The 17,971-nt window shown below is 41.5% G+C and overlaps 1 protein-coding gene across 2 annotated transcripts in view; it reads left to right on the forward strand.

Moving 5' to 3' along the window:
• Positions 1 to 17,971, forward strand: part of IARS1 (isoleucyl-tRNA synthetase 1) — an 83,530-nt gene that overhangs the window by 16,057 nt on the left and 49,502 nt on the right. For both annotated transcript variants that reach the window (XM_003807832.5, XM_003807833.5), the window contains exons 10-18: positions 3,193 to 3,288; positions 6,055 to 6,177; positions 6,634 to 6,725; positions 7,726 to 7,824; positions 9,431 to 9,557; positions 12,174 to 12,247; positions 12,604 to 12,798; positions 14,644 to 14,730; positions 17,472 to 17,555. In XM_003807832.5, coding sequence (XP_003807880.1) covers positions 3,193 to 3,288; positions 6,055 to 6,177; positions 6,634 to 6,725; positions 7,726 to 7,824; positions 9,431 to 9,557; positions 12,174 to 12,247; positions 12,604 to 12,798; positions 14,644 to 14,730; positions 17,472 to 17,555 — 977 coding nt within the window. The remainder of the gene's footprint in view (positions 1 to 3,192; positions 3,289 to 6,054; positions 6,178 to 6,633; positions 6,726 to 7,725; positions 7,825 to 9,430; positions 9,558 to 12,173; positions 12,248 to 12,603; positions 12,799 to 14,643; positions 14,731 to 17,471; positions 17,556 to 17,971) is intronic.

Genomic DNA, 17,971 nt, shown 5'->3' on the forward strand with positions numbered 1-17,971 from the left:
ATTTTTTTTTTTTTTTTTTTTTTTTTTAAAACAGGGTTTCCTCTGTCCCCCAGGCTGCAGTGCAGTGGCACAATCACAGCTCACTGCAACCTCGACCTCTTGGGCTCAAGTGATTCCCCTGCCCCGTCCCGAGTAGCTGGGACTACTGGCACACAGCACCACACTGGGCTAAGTTTTTAGTTTTTTGTAGAGACAGAATCTCGCTATGCTGCCCAGGCTGGTCTTGAACTCCTGGGATTGCAAGCATGAGCCACTGCACCTGGCTGGGATTTTTTGTTGTTGTTGTTTTTGAGATGGAGTGCAAATATCGTGCAATAGCGCGATCTTGGCTGACTGCAACCTCTGCCTCCCAGGTTCAAGCAATTCTCCTGCCTCAGCCTCCCGAGCAGCTGGGATTACAGGCATGCTGTAATTTTTGTACTCTTTAGTAGAGATGGGGTTTCACCATCTTGGCCAGGCTGGTTTTGAACTCCTGACCTTGTGAGCCACCGTGCCTGGCCAAGCTGGGATTTTTTTATTTGAATATTTTTCTCAAATTGTATGAGGAATCATTTTACATTTGATTGGATTTTTAGGTGTATATTTTTATTGCATGTAGTCTACATATCACCCAGGGTATTTATTGAGGTTTTTGTTTGTTTGTTTGTTTGTTTTGACAAAGTTAAGATAGTAATCACAGTAAAACATCATGTGGAAAGGTAAACACAATTTTATTTCAAGGAGGTTAGTGAGGCAGTTGTTTTAAATCTAGGCACCACGACAGAGCTCATACATTTAGCACCTTAGTTTCTTCAGAGTCATAAAGTTGTTTTATGTGGTTTTATTTTCTGACAGTGGAGAATCCACAGCTACAGTTGCAAACCCTGTTGTCCCCACTCCCACACTCTCTCACTGAAAGAATAATGTCAAAGAGGAATTTCTCCGTCCTTATTTAAAGGTCTTGAAATGAGATAATGAGCAGACCTGGCCTTATGGTTATGTGGAAATAATAATCAACTGGACATATCACTTACGTCCCATCCCAGAAAAAAATGTTCGCTGAACCCTCAGTTGTTTCTGTTCCGTGTGGGGAAGAGTCTGGTTGATTAAGGAGACCTCTGTGGTTTGGGCCCTATCCATGGTGTGTCTGTTACCTGCCTTTTCACTTTTGTGCCTCTTGAGTGTTTTCCCACATTTCTCGTTGCCTACGTAATAGCCTTCTTCCTCCTCCCACGTTGCTGCCCAGTGGATTTCCATATGTTCTGCCCTCATCCCATTCCTCCCTACAGGCGTTAGTTATTTACCAGCATTTAGGACGTGCCCTCCCCAGTCGGTATGTGGCAGAGCTGCTTCCTGACCACATCCTCCCACATTACTTTAGACATATCCTTTATTCAGTCAAACTGGCTCTTCCCTTTCCTGCTTCCCTGCCTTTCTTTAATTAAGTTTTCCTACTGTCTTAAAAGTCTTTATGTTTTTCTTATGTTGATATCTGCTGAGTTAACTCACCCTTCAAGTCTGAACTCAGATGTCCTTTGAAAGTTTTCTGAAATGCATCTTTGGTTTCTCCCTTGGAAAAATGTCATTACTTCATTCCATTCTCCTGTCATATAGCTTAACATACTTTGTTTTATGTTGTATTTTTTTTATTATCTGAAATCTCTTCCACTGGATCAGTGACTCTTCACCTTTCTGAATCACAAAACCTATTGAGAACCCAAAAACTCAACCCACTGAAAGAATGCACATGGATACACTAGACAGGAACTTTAGGTTAAGTAGAGGTCTGTCTGGAATATGCACTTGGTACGTATTAAGTTGAATAACACCTACTCATTAAATAAGCTTCTTAAACTACCTGAAACCTTCGGTGACTTTAGGCAAGTACTATAAATCGTTTGACCCAGGACGGAATCATCTGATGTTCACTGAAATATACCTGTTGTGAAATATCAAGGGAAGCTGAGTCAGCGGACACTGGCTATGGAGCAGCGCTGCTGCTCCTGGTGGTTGGTATCTACTGACCTGGGTGGAAGCAGCCCAGCCATGGCCTGGGTAGGCCCAAAGTAGACCCTGAGAGACAAGATGCAGTGACTTTGTCTATACTGCTTCTAAGTATAGAACATGTAACTAAGTATACATGTAATTCTAAGGACCCATGTATTCTGTCTTTCTGTTTAAACTATCAAAGTTTTAGCACCTATCATACTATAACTTCTAAAATGTTTCAAGGTGATTTAGGTTACAACAATTAAAATTTTATGGTTATTTTTCAAGTTTAGTTTTAAGTTCCAAAGAAACCGAGTGCTGTGATGTAATTGAGAATAACATTGTATTTGCAACCAGAAGACCTGTTCCATGTCCTGGCTTCATCATTGCTGGTTGTGTGATTTGGATAAGACTAAGTTTAATCTTTGTTCTGAGTTTGCTCATCTGTGAAATGCAAATACAGCCAGAATATTTTTAAGACATGGGACTACTAATAGCTTGTTCACAGAATTATAGGAGTTAAATGTGAAAATCACTTGTGAAAATACTTTTTACCAATGCAAAAAGGAAGGACATCAAAGGGCCAGTTTGGCAGAAACAAGGGTTTGTGGAAAGAAATGTAAAAAGATGAAAGTAGAGTAGGTCTGTTAGCATTATATGTATTAACATGATGATATTGCTGTTGCAAAGAAAATGAAATTGAACACATTTCCCCTGAGTATTAAGGTGGTGGAGTACCTGTAAGTAGAACTTACTACTCGTGGCTCCCACCTGTTCCTTTCAAGATTTGCCTTTATGACTGAATAACTTGAGCTGAGTCGAAAGGAGAAAGAGAAGCAAAACATATGCAGTGATTGAAAATGTACCAGGAAGTGAACAATTTAGGGAGCATGCTTTCTGAGACTGTATCCTAAACTGCATAGGGACAAAAAGCTGGGGGAGGGAGAACTAATGAAAAACACATTTGTAACCAAGGAAATTAGAAATTTTTATCTGCCATTCTCCAGATAATTATTTCGTTTATAAGTGGTAACTTTTTATTTATGGGAAAAATGTATTGAATTAGCATGTTTCTTCCCAGCCTGCATTATTCTTTCTTTTCTATTTCTGAAAATAATTTTACCCATTAAAAGCATTTTCAGGTTCTTAGGAAAAACTGTTACAAAGTTAACGTTGTAACACAGTAATGTTTCATCCCTGAAGCCTACTGTCCTTTCTTTCCAGTGTAAAGAGAATGGCGCTTTCACTGTGCTTGTTGACAACTATGTGAAGGAAGAAGAAGGCACAGGGGTTGTCCACCAAGCTCCTTACTTCGGTGCTGTGAGTAGCATAAGTCTGGCAAATGTATTTGAGTATGTCGGTAGCCACTTTTCATAGATGCGGAGTCCTGTGTCTCATCATGTTGGGTTACCAGGTTGGCCTCTTTTCTGGCTCACTGCCTGCAAGATGGCTTGTAAAATTTGCATCTGCAATTCCCTTTCATCCTAAGCTGATTTCTGGAAAGAGTGGGCCAAATCCAGTAAACTCTTTTTGGTGTGTAGTTCCGTGAGTTTTGACAGGTATCTAGAGACGTGCAGGTGCCTCAGCCACCAAGATACAGACCATTCCCATCACCTCTGCTGTGTTCTTAATTAAATGTTCAGAAGGGGGAATCTGACCTCTCCCCTCAAAACAGTACTCTACAGTTAATTTTATATTTTGACTAGAATAATTTTTCTAAAAACACATTCCTTTTTATGTAATTTGTGTATGAATAAAAACAGAATAACATAAAGGCACATGCTTTACAGTAAACCACCTCTCACCTTAAATTATGGCACTGCCACTAACGGGCAGTTCCTGGGTAAGTTGCCTGGCCTATCTGGACTTCTTTTGCCTCCTCTGTAGCATGGTGTAGCACGGTGTAGCACCTACATACACATTCCTCTAGGCTTGATCGTTTTGTCAGTGAGAGGGATTGGAAATGTGACTTTGTTCTAAAAGGCAGTGGCAGTAGTCTGCCCTCATCTGCCATTTTGCTTTCATGCTTAATCTCTGGGATTTTTTACTTTTATAGATGTAGAGGGTACGGGTGCAATTTTTTTACATTGATATGTTGTATAGTAGTAAAATCTGGGCGTTTAGTGTAACCATCACTTGAATTTTTATTATGGAAATCTTGAAACGTACACAGAAGAAAATATGATAATACATTCTTTTTTTCACATCATCCAGCTGCATTAACTCTCAATGTTTTGGCAATCTCTCATTTTCTTCCTCTGTACAGTAGCACACTTTTTTATTTTGGCTGGAGGATTTAAAAGCAAATCCTCATCCTCATGTCTTTCGTGTCTAAGTAATTCTAGCTGCATCTCTGACTGATAAGGACTTTTATTTTCAGTATAAATATCCAATAAAGTCAGCAATTCCTTAATAATCACCTAATACCTGGTCCATTTTGATGGAAGGAAGCATTCTTGATAATACTACTTAAGAGTTTTAGGAACTAGTCAAATATTGTTCATAATCATTTTAGAGTCAATTAACTGGTATGGTTACCCCACTGTTAGTAGATAATAAAAAGGTAACTTCTTGGTTTTGAATTGTAGTGTAGGGTTTTTTTTTTTTTTTTTTTTTTTTTTTGAGATGGGAGTCTCACTCTGTCACCCAGGCTGGAGTGCAGTGGCAGGATCTCGGCTCACTGCAATCTCCGTCTCCTGGGTTCAAGCGATTCTCCTGCCTCAGCCTCCTGAGGTTTTCTTTTTTAAATGTGGGTGTTTGTCATTAACTCTAGAGTTATATCTCATATATCTATTCTCAATGCTGTGCATGTTAATGTTATAGAAGATTCATTCTTTAAACTATAGCCTTTAACACTATTTGGTAAATTTTTTTTTGTTTGTTCGTTTGAGACAGAGTCTCCCTCTGTTGCCCAGGCTGTAGTGCAATGGTGCAATCTTGGCTCACGGCAACCTCTGCCTCCCAGGTTCAAGCGATTCTCCTGCCTCAGCCTGCCAAGTAGCTGGGATTATAGACACCTGCCACCATGCCTGGCTTATTTTTTGTAAATTTAGTAGAGACAGGGTTTCACCATGTTGGCCAGGCTGGTCTCAAACTTCTGACCTCAGGTGATCTGACCGCCTTGGCCTCCCAAAGTGCTGGGGTTACAGGCGTGAGCCACTGCACCCAGCCTTGGTAAACATTTTCTGAGAGGCCTTCCGTTGCACTTGTCTTCACCAGGCAAGGGTAGTGTTTGATCTCCGCAGAGTCTGTGCACTTGTGCGTCATCCTGTTGAACATCACTGGTTCTGGATGCATTCAGGAATGCTGCTCTTAGCTTAATGCACTGGGTAAAGTTACTTGCTCCACACTCAGTGGTTCAAATTGCTGCACTTAGGGGCTTTTCCTGTCTACCCACATGACACCACACCAGTCAGCCTCAGCACAGGGAGAGGTGAACACAGATCCAGGTGGAAGCATGTCAGCTTTCCAGCTTGTCTTGGAGTCAACCCAGAGTGTGGTTTCACCAACATAAGGCAATCTCTTTAATTTTATATTTAGGCATCATAACACAGTGATGAAGACTATAGACTCTGGAGCCAGGCTGTTTGGTTTTGAATCCTAGCATTGCTGCTTCATAGCTGAGTTACTTCTTGGTACCTTGACTTTCCTATCTGTAAAATAGGAAATTTTTGGTTTTTCAGATGTGTGTGCTGCTGTTATAAATCAAATTTGATTTAGTTTTAAAACATTCCTGTGTGGCTGCTCTGCTTATGGAGTAGCCATTCTTTATTGCTTTACTTTCTTAATTCCTTTCACTTAAAAAATTGATGTATGTCATCTATCTTCTCATTTAGTGGATACTCTGCTACATATGGAGGTCTGGGAAATAATATTTGAGAAGACTAGACTGGGTGACCTAACCCCTGTCCAACTGTGAGGGTCTGATTCTCCGAATGGTCTTGAGTTACCTTCAGTTTACAGGACAAAGTTGATGACATGTATATGTTACAATATAGAACAATTATCTTGGGAATCTATTATTACCTCATGCTCACACCCATACATAGACTGTTTTATTCTTCCCTCTCTTTTGCCTTTTCTCAGGAGGACTATCGGGTCTGTATGGACTTTAACATTATTCGGAAAGACTCACTCCCCGTTTGCCCTGTGGATGCTTCAGGCTGCTTCACAACGGAGGTGACAGATTTCGCAGGACAGTATGTGAAGGTCTGTAATCCATATAGCATAGAAGGGTGTCTGTTACTTCTGATTAGTCTCTATCATCATTTATAATTGTATTGTAATTCTTCTAGGAAGTTGTTTTTATTTGGTTTTGTCATCGCATGAAATCCGTAAAGACAGATGTTATCAGTTACGTTCAGAGGGTCTCATATCTTTAGAGGGTGCATGCTGAAATTTCATGGGGAAAGATCAGAAAAACTCCAGTGCATGCCTCCTGAAGCACCTTTGTGACCTTGGGGTTGTCATTTCAGATCGAAAAACTTTATGACTTTAAATGTTGTGGAATGTACTTGAAAATTACTTAAAGTTAGTGACTAAAAATAATAAATAATATTTGTTATTTGTCCCTTTTATTCATAACAAGGTATCAGATTCTAGTAATATATTGTTCCTAAGTATTATAGTATGTTTTAATGGCTAAATTTTAATTTTTTTTAATAGGATGCTGACAAAAGTATCATCAGGACTTTGAAGGAACAAGGCCGACTTCTGGTTGCCACCACCTTCACTCACAGCTACCCTTTTTGCTGGAGGTCAGAAGAAACAAAGACTGTGTTGTAGCTAGAGCTTCCAGTCTGTGCTTACACTTACTATATGTGCCCATTCCATCTTATTTGTGGTGCTCATCTCACTTGTATCCTTTAGAGTTGGTTTGGGAAGCCACCTTCTTACTTCATTTTTAGGAGAGTTGGGTTTTTTGTTTTTTTGTTGTTGTTGTTTTGGGATAGGGTCTCACTCTGACGCCCAGGCTGGAATGCAGTGGTGCAATCACAGCTCACTGCACCCTCCGCCTCCCCGGCTTAAGCAATCCTCCCACCTTAGCTTCTGGAGTAGCTGGAACTATGTAGGTGGTGCCATCACACCCGGCTCATTTTTGCATTTCTTATAGAAATGAGGTTTCGCCATGTTGTCCAGGCTGGTCTCAGACTACTGGGCTCAAATAATCCTCCCACCTTGTCCTCCCAAAGTGCTGAGATTACAGGCATGAGCCACAGCGCCTGGTCTAGGAGAGTTTTATGAATGGCTAAAAATGTTGCTTTCCTAAGGAACTGTGAGAGAAAAATAGACCTGTACAAATCTGTTTTGTATTGTGGCCACATTTTTTTTAGGATGAGAAGCATCTCTAAAATTTTGTAATAGAGTTTATTGAAAAATTTAATATGATTTTAACCTTTAATATAAGACCATGCTGTAAAAGTATGGGTGAAAATGAAATGTTCAGTTGCATCGTGTTTGGTTTCCACATTGCCTCTTCTGTGTTGAAGTTGAAGTTGACATTGTTTCTTAGATAATTGTCACTAGCAGAACTATTTTTTTCTACTCTTGTTCTTGTATTAGTTTTCGCCTTTCTTACTATTGTGGAAAGATATGACCAATTTTGAAGTCTTAGATGTTTTTATCTATAATAAAAAGGAATATTAGCAGAAGGCCAAGTAAGTGATGATGCTGTCAATAAGACATGAAAAGTCAGTCTTACCGTAGTGCCTACTAGTCTCAGCCTGAGCAGCTATGTGTGTGTTTCTGCTTCCCCAGATCAGACACTCCTCTAATTTACAAAGCAGTGCCCAGCTGGTTTGTGCGAGTGGAGAACATGGTGGACCAGCTCCTAAGGAACAATGACCTGTGCTACTGGTGAGCAGTAAGATGTGTTTCTTCATAGTGTCTTTTGTCATGTGGTTAGTAAGTATGGTTTACACTTCCCCCAAGTTGTAATTTTAATAACCCATCTTTTATTGGGTATTGTAATAGCTATCTTTTCTTCTGTGTGTTTAGGAGCACAAAATAATTCAAATAATGTTACAGAACAGAAGTAACATCCTTCTTGTGATAAAGTATGTAAGGGAGTATTTTTCTTTTTAAACTCATTGGAAATGATAAACCACCATTTATTCGATTTATGGAATGAAATGACCTTGGAAAAATATGGCTGTACTGCCAGAGTTTGCTAGCCTTCAATAATAGTCATTTTCAGAGTAAACATTATTTTCAGATATACCTGCAAAAGCCATTTGTACTTACTCTTGTCGGTCCTGCAGTGGATGATGTACCCTGTGCTTGGCTGTATGGATAAGCTCCAAGCACAGAAGCCTTTGCTTTCCACAGCTGATATGTGTCCTGCAGGTGATAGCCCAAGAAGTATCATTTCAGCCTCTGGGTACAAAATGAAACAAGGCTTGAACCTGTGTATTTCAGATGAATGTTTTTCACTACAAGTTTGAAAAGTAATCACCACTCTTACTTCTCACAAGGACCCAACTAGACTCTAGAAAACTGTATTTGAGTTTAGGAGAATGGGGAGAATCTCAGGGCAGCAAAGGAAATAGTTATAAACTGTAGCTTTCTAATATTTCTTAGCAGAGTGGTCCTGATTTCTCAAAAGACAGCTTTTCATTTTTAGAGCTAGTAAGCTAATTAGTTCCCCTAATGTGTAAGATACTAGATATAGAATATTAGTAAGATAGCCTCGAGGGGGTGCAGGCATATAAACTGATCTTTGAAGTACAGGGCAGTAACTGCAGTGCCCAAGAGAAGAAGGGGAGGTCTGGTAGCCTACCCTGACTCAGCCTTGTGCTTGAAAAGGATTTCTGCAAAGCTGAACCTCAAGGAATAAAGAGTACTGGGAGTGGGAGGGATGCAAGAGGATGGATGCAGAGGGGAGGGAAGCTGCGTGTCAGAGGGCAGGCAGGCTGCGTGTCAGAGGGCAGGCAGGCTGCGTGTCAGAGGGCAGGCATGGGCAAAGCCAGTTAAGTGAGAAGGATTCTAGGGAACTTGCCTCATTGCCAGAGCCTGAAATTCAAGACCAAGGATGACCAGAGAGGTGACTATAGAGAGGGCTGCTAGAGCAGCTACCAATCCCCTGGCCTGTTGGCCTTTGCTTAATGAGTTCAGAAAAACTGCTATGGTGAGGATAATGTGAAGACTAGAGTTGTATGGGATGAGGCTGGCTAAAGCTAAGGTGACTGGTTAGAGGTATGTGGCAGCTGTACTCCAGTTGAAGAGGAGGACATGGGAGGCCTGTGTGCTGTGGGGTAATCTATTGGATGTAGGTCATTGATGGCAGCATAAACTGTTGTGTGTGCTATGCTGTCCATTTAGAAGACATTCTCTTTGCAGTGAGCGCCACGTTTCCAGAGTGTTTGGTCCACAAAGCGTTATACAAAGGCTCCTGTGGGTATTATTTACATGTTGAATTTTTCCATATTTTTATGTGATTGGTTATGTGATCTGTTTATTGCAGGGTCCCAGAGTTGGTACGAGAAAAACGATTTGGAAATTGGCTGAAAGATGCACGTGACTGGACAATTTCCAGAAACAGATACTGGGGCACCCCCATCCCACTGTGGGTCAGCGATGACTTTGAGGAGGTGAGGCGGGGCAGTATTTCCTTGTGTTGATTTTTGCTAAAGCATTTTGTTCATGAAATCTGAATGTGGTTTAAAAGAATAGGGTGTTTTTTTCTTTGCCCCTTTCTTATTTCATCTTTTTTCCTCTTTATTCCTTTCTAGAATCATGACATAAGATAATCTGTTTCTGGGGTTTTTAACTTTTTTTCCTTGAATTAAATACAATTTATGAAACTTTCCTCTGTAAAAATAAAAGGATACAGTTTTCTCAGGGAAATACACACTTTAAATGTTTTTTTTGTGTGTTTCCCCGATGTCTTTTCTTCCCCCTACATTAAGGTATACTATTAGCTTATGGTTAAACTGACTTTATAGATGATGAAAAAAGAAAACTTGAAAAGAAATTTACCAAAGCATTACAGACCTTTAACTTCTAAAATCAAATGAATAAGAGGATGTGTGTAGATATATAGATGTATGTGGATATACTATGTCCTCACTTAATGTCATACAGAGGTTCTTGATAACTGACTTTAGGCTGGGTGTGATGGCTCCCACATGTAATCGCAGCACTTAGGGAGGCCAAGGCAGGAGGATCGCTTGAGACCAGATATTTGAGACCAGCCTAGGCAACATAATGAGGTTCCATCTCTACAAAAATGTTTGTTAAATTAGACAGGCATGGTGGTGCACGCCACTTAGTTCCAGCTACTGGGACCTCTCAATGACATTAGGCGAGGACTTACTATACAGATAGATCTGTGTGTTTGGCCTTCTGTCCAAAGCTGACAGCATTGTTGCAGTGACGAGCAGCAGCACCCTGGGGACCTTGGTGAATCTCCCATAGGGACCTGAAAGGCAACAGTGAAGTAGCTGAATCAGAAGACTTTTCAGGACTGAACAGGAAGGGCAGAGAAAGAGGCCAGCAGTGTTCACTAGGATCAGAAGCTCCCTGGGTGAGAACGCACAGCAGTTCCTACTGGTGTGGCCCTTGTCAGATGATCCCTCCATTCTGAGTGCCCCAGCTAGCCCCATCTCTCAGCTCTTTACCTGGATATAATCCTAGCATCCTGTGGCTTTGTCTGATTGCTTTAATCGGGTCCAAGCATAATATAGTCATGCACCATATAATGTCATTCAGTCAATGACAGACCGCATATACGACAGTGGTCCCACAAGATTATGATACCATATGGTTACTGTGCCTTTTCTGTGTTTTGTAATGTTTAGAAACTCAAATACTTCCTGTTTTAGTCTGTTTGGTGTAGCTACAAAGGAATACCTGAGGCTGGATAATTTATAAAGAAAAGTAGTTTATTTGGCTTATGATTCTGGATGACTGGAAAGTTGAAGACTAGACATCTGCATCTGGGGAGGACCTCAGGCTACATCCACTTATGATGGAAGGCTGGACAGGAGCCAGAGTATGCAGAAATCACATGGCAAAAGAAGAAACGGGCGGTGGGGTGGGGGCAGGCTCTTTTCAACAGTCAGCTCTCACAGGAGCTAATAGAGAACTAACTCACTGCAGAAGGAGAGCATTGGTCTGTTCACGAGGGATCCACCCTGTGACCCAGACGCCTCCCATCGGGCTCCATCTGTCAATACTGCCACACTGGGGATTAAATTTCAACTTGAGGTTTGCTGGGGACAAACCATATGAAAACTAGAGCATTTACCATTGTGTTACAGTTGCCTGCAGAATTCAGTACAGCCACATGCTGTACAGGTTTGTAGCTTAGAAGTAATAGGCTCCACCATATAGCCTAGCTGTGTTTTAGGCCATCCCATCTAGGTCTGTGATGTTTGCCTAAGGAAATCACCCTAACAATGCATTTCTCAGAATGTATTCCCACCATTAAGCACTGTATGACTATAATTTAGCTCTAGCTTTTTCTTGGGAAGATTCTAGATTAATGACCCAGATTCAGGTGCCAGGAGGAAACTAAAATGCCTTAGAGAAATAATCTAAGATGTTTCACTTATGCCAGTTACTTTGACAATTTGCACATAATAAACCCTTAATATCCATTGAGAGTATGGCTATGAATGTTTAAGATTCTCTCTAGGTAGGGACTCCCTCTGATACTGGGGTGGAAACAGAGGAGCAGTGTCAACCCTGGCCTCTTCAGAGACTAAGAGTAGGCTGTGTCTTTCATGAGAGAGAAGCCACATTAGCGAATACTATCCTTCGGCCCAGATTGGTGTGTTAATGTACCTTTAAATCATCAGTCTCAGGCTGGGTGGCTCACGCCAGTAATCGCAGCACTTTGGGAGGCTGAGGCTGGCTGATAGCTCGAGTCCAAGAGTTTGAGACCAGCCTGGGCAGCATGGCGAAACCCTGTCTTTACTAAAAATACAAAAAATTAGCTGGGTGAGGTGGCGCCTGCCTGTAGCCCCAGGTACTTGGGAGGCTTAGGTGAGAGGATCACCTGAGCCCAGGAAGCTGAGGCTGCAGTGAGCTGTGATTGCGCCACTGCACTCCAGCCTGGGCAATGGTAGTGAGACCCTATCTCAAAAAAAAAGGAAAAAGAAAATCATCAGTCTCTCAAAGTAAACATGCATGCTATATAAATTAACTCAGTATGCTCTGTTTGGCTCTAAGGAGCTCCTGCTATTGAACTTTGTTTTTGACAGGTGGTATGCATTGGGTCAGTGGCGGAACTTGAAGAACTGTCAGGAGCAAAGATCTCAGATCTCCACAGAGAGAGGTCAGTTTCTAAATGTTCGATTCACTTCAGTTTTACGATTCTCCTATTAAGACCTGGTCTCTAGCAGATTACAGAGCCACACGTGGAAGTGACTAGCTTGCTGAATTACTTTGCTGATGACTCATGTCATATTGCAGTATTGTGGCCTCTGTCCTTGTGAAATGTGAGGCGAATGGTGCATAACCTTTCAGATGGAGGATTCATGGTGCTCTCTGAAAGCCTTTGAGAATTGCGGATATTTCTGTTTGCAAATGTGTATAATATCTTGTCAGGGTTTTGTGTTTCCTATTAGCAATTAAACTGCAAGTTCTATTATGCTTACAGTTAATAGAAATGACTACTTTTCTGTTTGTTAGTGTTGACCACCTGACCATTCCTTCACGCTGTGGGAAGGGATCCTTGCACCGCATCTCTGAAGTGTTTGACTGTTGGTTTGAGAGTGGCAGCATGCCCTATGCTCAGGTTCATTACCCGTTTGAAAACAAGAGGGAGTTTGAGGATGCTTTTCCTGCAGATTTCATTGCCGAGGGCATCGACCAAACCAGAGGATGGTATGCCTCCTTGTTCTTTCATCACGTGTTTTATTGATTTTATTTTATTTAGGGAGTATTTTACTAAGTCACTGCCATTTATCTACTGGGTGATGGAGAGATTGTGGCAAATAAGACAGGCTACATTCCTGCCCTCTCCCCCCCACCACCAAGCACGGACATTAAAGTGCCTTTTGAGTAGGACTCTCCCACTACAATAGGGCATCTCACTGGCATTTTGGAATATATGTGTTACACTGGATGTTAAAATGATAAAAAAAGTTATGTGTTCTTAGCTTACATCAGATCATTTACTCAAATGTTTGAGTATTTGCATAAAAGACAGTAGTTTGGGTGCTAGAAATTTGAGGGATAGTTGGCAATATGCTCAGATATTGAGGCTAGCCTTATAAATCAACATTCTAAAAAAAATCCAGATTTTTAAAAAATATACATATGAGAGAGGATTTGGGCATTGATTTTTATCTGGTGCCTTATGTAAAACAGTTCCTTAATTGGAAGAAGGTGAATTACTTTCTTTCCATGGATTGGCTTTGCTGGCCCAGGCTTTATTTCCTTTTTTTTGAGACAGAATCTTGCACTCTGCTGCCCAGGCTGGAGTGCAGTGGTGTGATCTCGGCTCACTGCACCCTTCGCCTCCTGGGTTCAAGCAATTCTTCTGCCTCACCCTCCCAAGTAGCTGGGTCTACAGGCATGCACCACCATGCCCAGCTAATTTTTGTAGTTTTAGTAGAGACTGGGTTTCACCATGTTGGCCAGGCTGGTCTCGAACTCCTGACCTCAAGTGACCCACCCGTCTCAGCCTCCCAAAGTGCTGGGATTACAGGCGTGAGCCATTGCGCCCAGCCCGGGTTTTAATTATACATTCACAGTAATGTTTCTGCAGGGGTGTGTTTAAGGAATTCTTGGTGTCATTTTCGCTCTTTGACAGCTTTGGGTAATCACTGAATTCAAGTCTTCATGTTTAGGAATGTGCTGTCTTCAGATTCCAGTCATTTTTATCTATAGGAACAGCTACCCAGCACAAATTCTGTTTTTAGAAAGGGGTAGATGCCTTACCAATGAGCTTGTTCCTTTGAGGAGTAGCAAAGTCTGTTAGCTGGTAGCAGTCCTCATGTGGATCCCGTGTCCTTGCTGCCTGCCTCCTTCTCCATTCCTGAGGCGTGGGCTACCTCTCCTGGGCACCAGGGCTCCTCCCAACTCTCCTTTAGAAGTGGGAGGGATATCTGGATCAGTGTTTATGTTAACTATGGGGTCTGGTCTCCTCAGCTCATGTCCCTTGATGTTCTCAGAGTGCAGGACTAGGTCAGAGAGGCAGGAAAGCATCACCCCCGGGACAGTGGTCAGGGATATGAGTTCATTTGGGAAACAAGCTAGCTAGCACATAAATGAGGTACATAACATTTTACAGAATAAAAGCATTTTCTAGTCTGCCTTATCACTTTTGGGTGAGAGTGCATTTTGCATCTTTTGTCATCAAATTGTCTTTTCCATATGATCTTGTGCCAAATTCAAAACCCATCCTTCATCTTCAGCTAGGTGCTTCTGGGTGGTCCTGAGAGGCCACCCAGTGCTGCCATGTGGCTCTCCACACAGACTTCCTGGGAGCTCTGGTAACAGAGAAATGGTCAGTAAATCACTCCAGACGTTTATTTCAATGCTTCTTTCAAATCTTAGACAGTAATTTGATTGGTCTCCAGTAACCAGGATTAAGAATCATTGCTTTAAGTGATTATCAAGAAGTGTGACTTATCAAAAATAGAAATTCAATGAATAAATACAGTTTCTTTCTTATGCTTGGACTTCACTTCTATTTTTATTGAACTGTTTGGGGTTTTTTTTCAGGTTTTATACCCTGCTGGTGCTGGCCACAGCCCTCTTTGGACAACCGCCTTTCAAGAACGTAATTGTGAATGGGCTCATCCTGGCAAGGTAAGTCAACTTTGTTGTAGTGACGGGTGGAACTTTGTCACCACTGTTTCTTAAGAAGGAGTGCGTGAGAGCGGTCAACTTTGTTTTAGTGACAGGTGGAGCTTTGTCTCCACTGTTTCTCAAGAAGGAGTGTGTGACAGCTAAGCCTGATGGAGGAGGAGGAAGGGGAGGACTTTCAGATTGTGCTACTGCTAGTAACATAATGCTACTAGTGATATTACTAGTAATAAAATAGCATTTACTAAACTTAGCACTTTATGAAATACTTTTGCTTATAGATCTTATTTAATCTGTACATCAGTCCTTTCATGTAGATTTTGTTGTCCTTTTTTTAACACATGAGGAAGCTGTGGGTTCTAGAGACCACAGGTGCCCAGGATCAAAGCTAGTGACAGCCACACTAGGCTTGACCGAGGTACTCTGCCACCAGATCCCATTCTTCCCCTCATCTGAAACTTCCTCCCAATGGGCATTATTTCCCACTTTTTGCTATTATAAGGAAGTCTCATTTTTCCTTTACTTTATTACCTCTAGTCATTAAGAATAAAAATAAACATAAATGAAAATTTTAAAATGAAATATTTTAAAATAGAATTTGTGCTGGGTACCCACACAGAAATCCTACTTTATATGCTGTGTGAAGAGGAAGAGGATGTCACCTTACATTTTGTGCATCCTTATTTTTTGCCAGGCCCCACTGTGTGCATTTTCACATTTTAACTCATTTAATCCCCAGAACCATTTGAGATGGGTCCTATAATCCCTTTGTGACCTTTGAGGAATCTGAGGGACAGGAAAAAGTGACTTGCCAGAGGACACACAGCAAATGAGTGGTAAATGCAAATTTTGAACCCAGGCAGTCTGCCTCTGTAGTATGTGTACTACTTTTTTTTTTTTTTTTTTAATTGAAAATTTTATTGAGGGCTGGGTGCTATGGCTCATGCTTGTAATCCCAGCCATTTGGGAGGCCATGGTGGGCGGATCTCCTGAGGTCAGGAGTTGGAGACCAGCCTGGCCAACTTGATAAAACCCCCGTCTCTACTAAAAATACAAAATTAGTGGGTGCAGTGGCACACACCTGTAACCCCAGCTACCTGGGAGGCTGAGGCACAAGAATCGCTTGAACCTGGGAGGCAGAGGTTGGAGTGAGCCAAGATCATGCCACTGCACTCCAGCCTGGGTAATAGAGTGAGGCTCCATCTCAAAATAAAAAGGGGGAAATTGTATTGAGATCATTGTAGATTTGCATGCAATTGTGAAAAATAATAGAGATCCCTTAAATTCTTTGCCCAGTTTCCCCCAGTGGTCACATTTTGCAAAACTACAGTATATATCACAACCAGGATATTGATATAGCCCACTAATCGTATTCAGATTTCTCTAGTTTTACATATACTTATTTGCTTATACGCATTTACCTGTATACAGCTATCGTGTGTAGGGTCCTGTATCCAGCAGCACAGTCAGGTTACTGAATGAATTCAACATCAAAGGCTCCCTTCCTGCATTGCCTTCCCCTCCTGCCTTCCCACTGTCATCCCCAATCCCTGGCAACCACTGGTTTTTTCTCCATCTCTGTAATTTTGTCGTTTCCACAATGTTATATAAATAGAATTATACAGTAACTAACTTGGGGGAATTGGCTTTTTTTTTTCTTTTTTTTGAGACAGAGTCTCACTCTATCACCCAGGCTGGAGTGTAGTGGCGTGATCTCGGCTCACTGCAGCCTCCACCTCCTGGGCTCAAGCGATTCTCCCATCTCAGCCTCCCGAGTAGCTGGGACCACAGGCATGAACCACCACACCCAGCTAATATTTTGTATTTTTGGTAGAGACAGGGTTTCACCATGTTGACAGGCTGGTCTCGAGCTCCTGAGCTCAGGCGATCCACCTGCCTCGGCCTCCCAAAGTGCTAGTATTACAGACATGAGCCACCGCACCCAGCTGGCTTTTTTTTAATCCACATAATTCCATTGAGATTTTAGATGACTGCACATACCAATAGTTCATTCCTTTCCATGGATAAATAGCATTCTGTATTATGGGTATGCCATGGTTTGTTTGATCATCCACCTCTTGAAGGACATCTGGGTTGCTTCTAACGTTTGGCAATTGTGAATAAAGCTGTTGTGAACAATTAATAATAGGTTTTTATGATAATGTAAGTTTTCATTTCTTTGGGATATATTCTGACACATCTTTCTTCTTCAGTCTACCCTGAAGCTTCCTCATGGACTTAGTATGATATTCAAAAAGAAGTTTGCAAATATTAACAAAATATCTTACCATTGTACCTTAACACTGTTTGTTTGTTTCTTTTTTGAGACAGAGTCTTGCTCTGCTGCCCAGGCTGGAGTGTAGTGGCGCGATCTTGGCTCACTTCAATCTCTGCCTCTCAGGTTCAGGCAATTCTCCTGCCTCAGCCTCCCCAGTAGTGGGGATTACAAGTGTGCGCCCCCACGCCCAGCTAATTTTTGTATTTTTAGTAGAAACAGGTTTCACCATTTTGGCCAGGCTGGTCTTGAACTCCTGACCTCAGGTGATCTGCCTGCCTCAGCCTCCCAAAGTGCTGGGATTACAGGAGTGAGCCACCGCGCCCGGCCTATTAGCACTAACTTCTGTCTAAGTTACTCCTTCCCATTTCCTTTTGTGTATTCCTGTTTGCAAATGATTTGTATCCTTAAAACAAGATCATCTGTGATATTGACTTACTTAATTGGCATCTCCCTTTTGTTTTACAAGTGATGGCCAAAAAATGAGCAAACGGAAAAAGAATTATCCAGACCCAGTTTCCATCATCCAGAAGTATGGTGCTGATGCCCTCAGGTACAAACCAGTGCTTTGCCTTGTGTGTATCTATTGTTTTTTTATGTAAGCATCTCCTATACTATTAATCAGTATTCTTAGATTTGGTTTATGTTTAGGTTTTTAGCAACATATCTCTGTTATTTGGATGTTATGTTGGTATGGTTGTTGATTTTAAACCCCCAAAATAGTTTTCTAAATAATAAAGGCATTTTTAAACCTAGAGGTCTGTTTAAGGAAGAGGACCTGTGTTGGGTGTTGTTGAGCTGTCCAAGTCCTCCCCAGGCTAGATGCTGATTGCCTCTGCCTTACTTCCTTTCTAGGTTCCCTGTCTTGTTGGTATTAGAATTCTCTTTCATCATTTATTTTAATTTTGTACTTACAGAGCCATGTGAGATATATCTATGCTAGAGGTGATAAAAAAAAACTCATATTGA

Source organism: Pan paniscus, chromosome 11 (genome assembly GCF_029289425.2).
Source record: "Pan paniscus chromosome 11, NHGRI_mPanPan1-v2.0_pri, whole genome shotgun sequence".
NCBI lineage: Eukaryota > Metazoa > Chordata > Mammalia > Primates > Hominidae > Pan > Pan paniscus.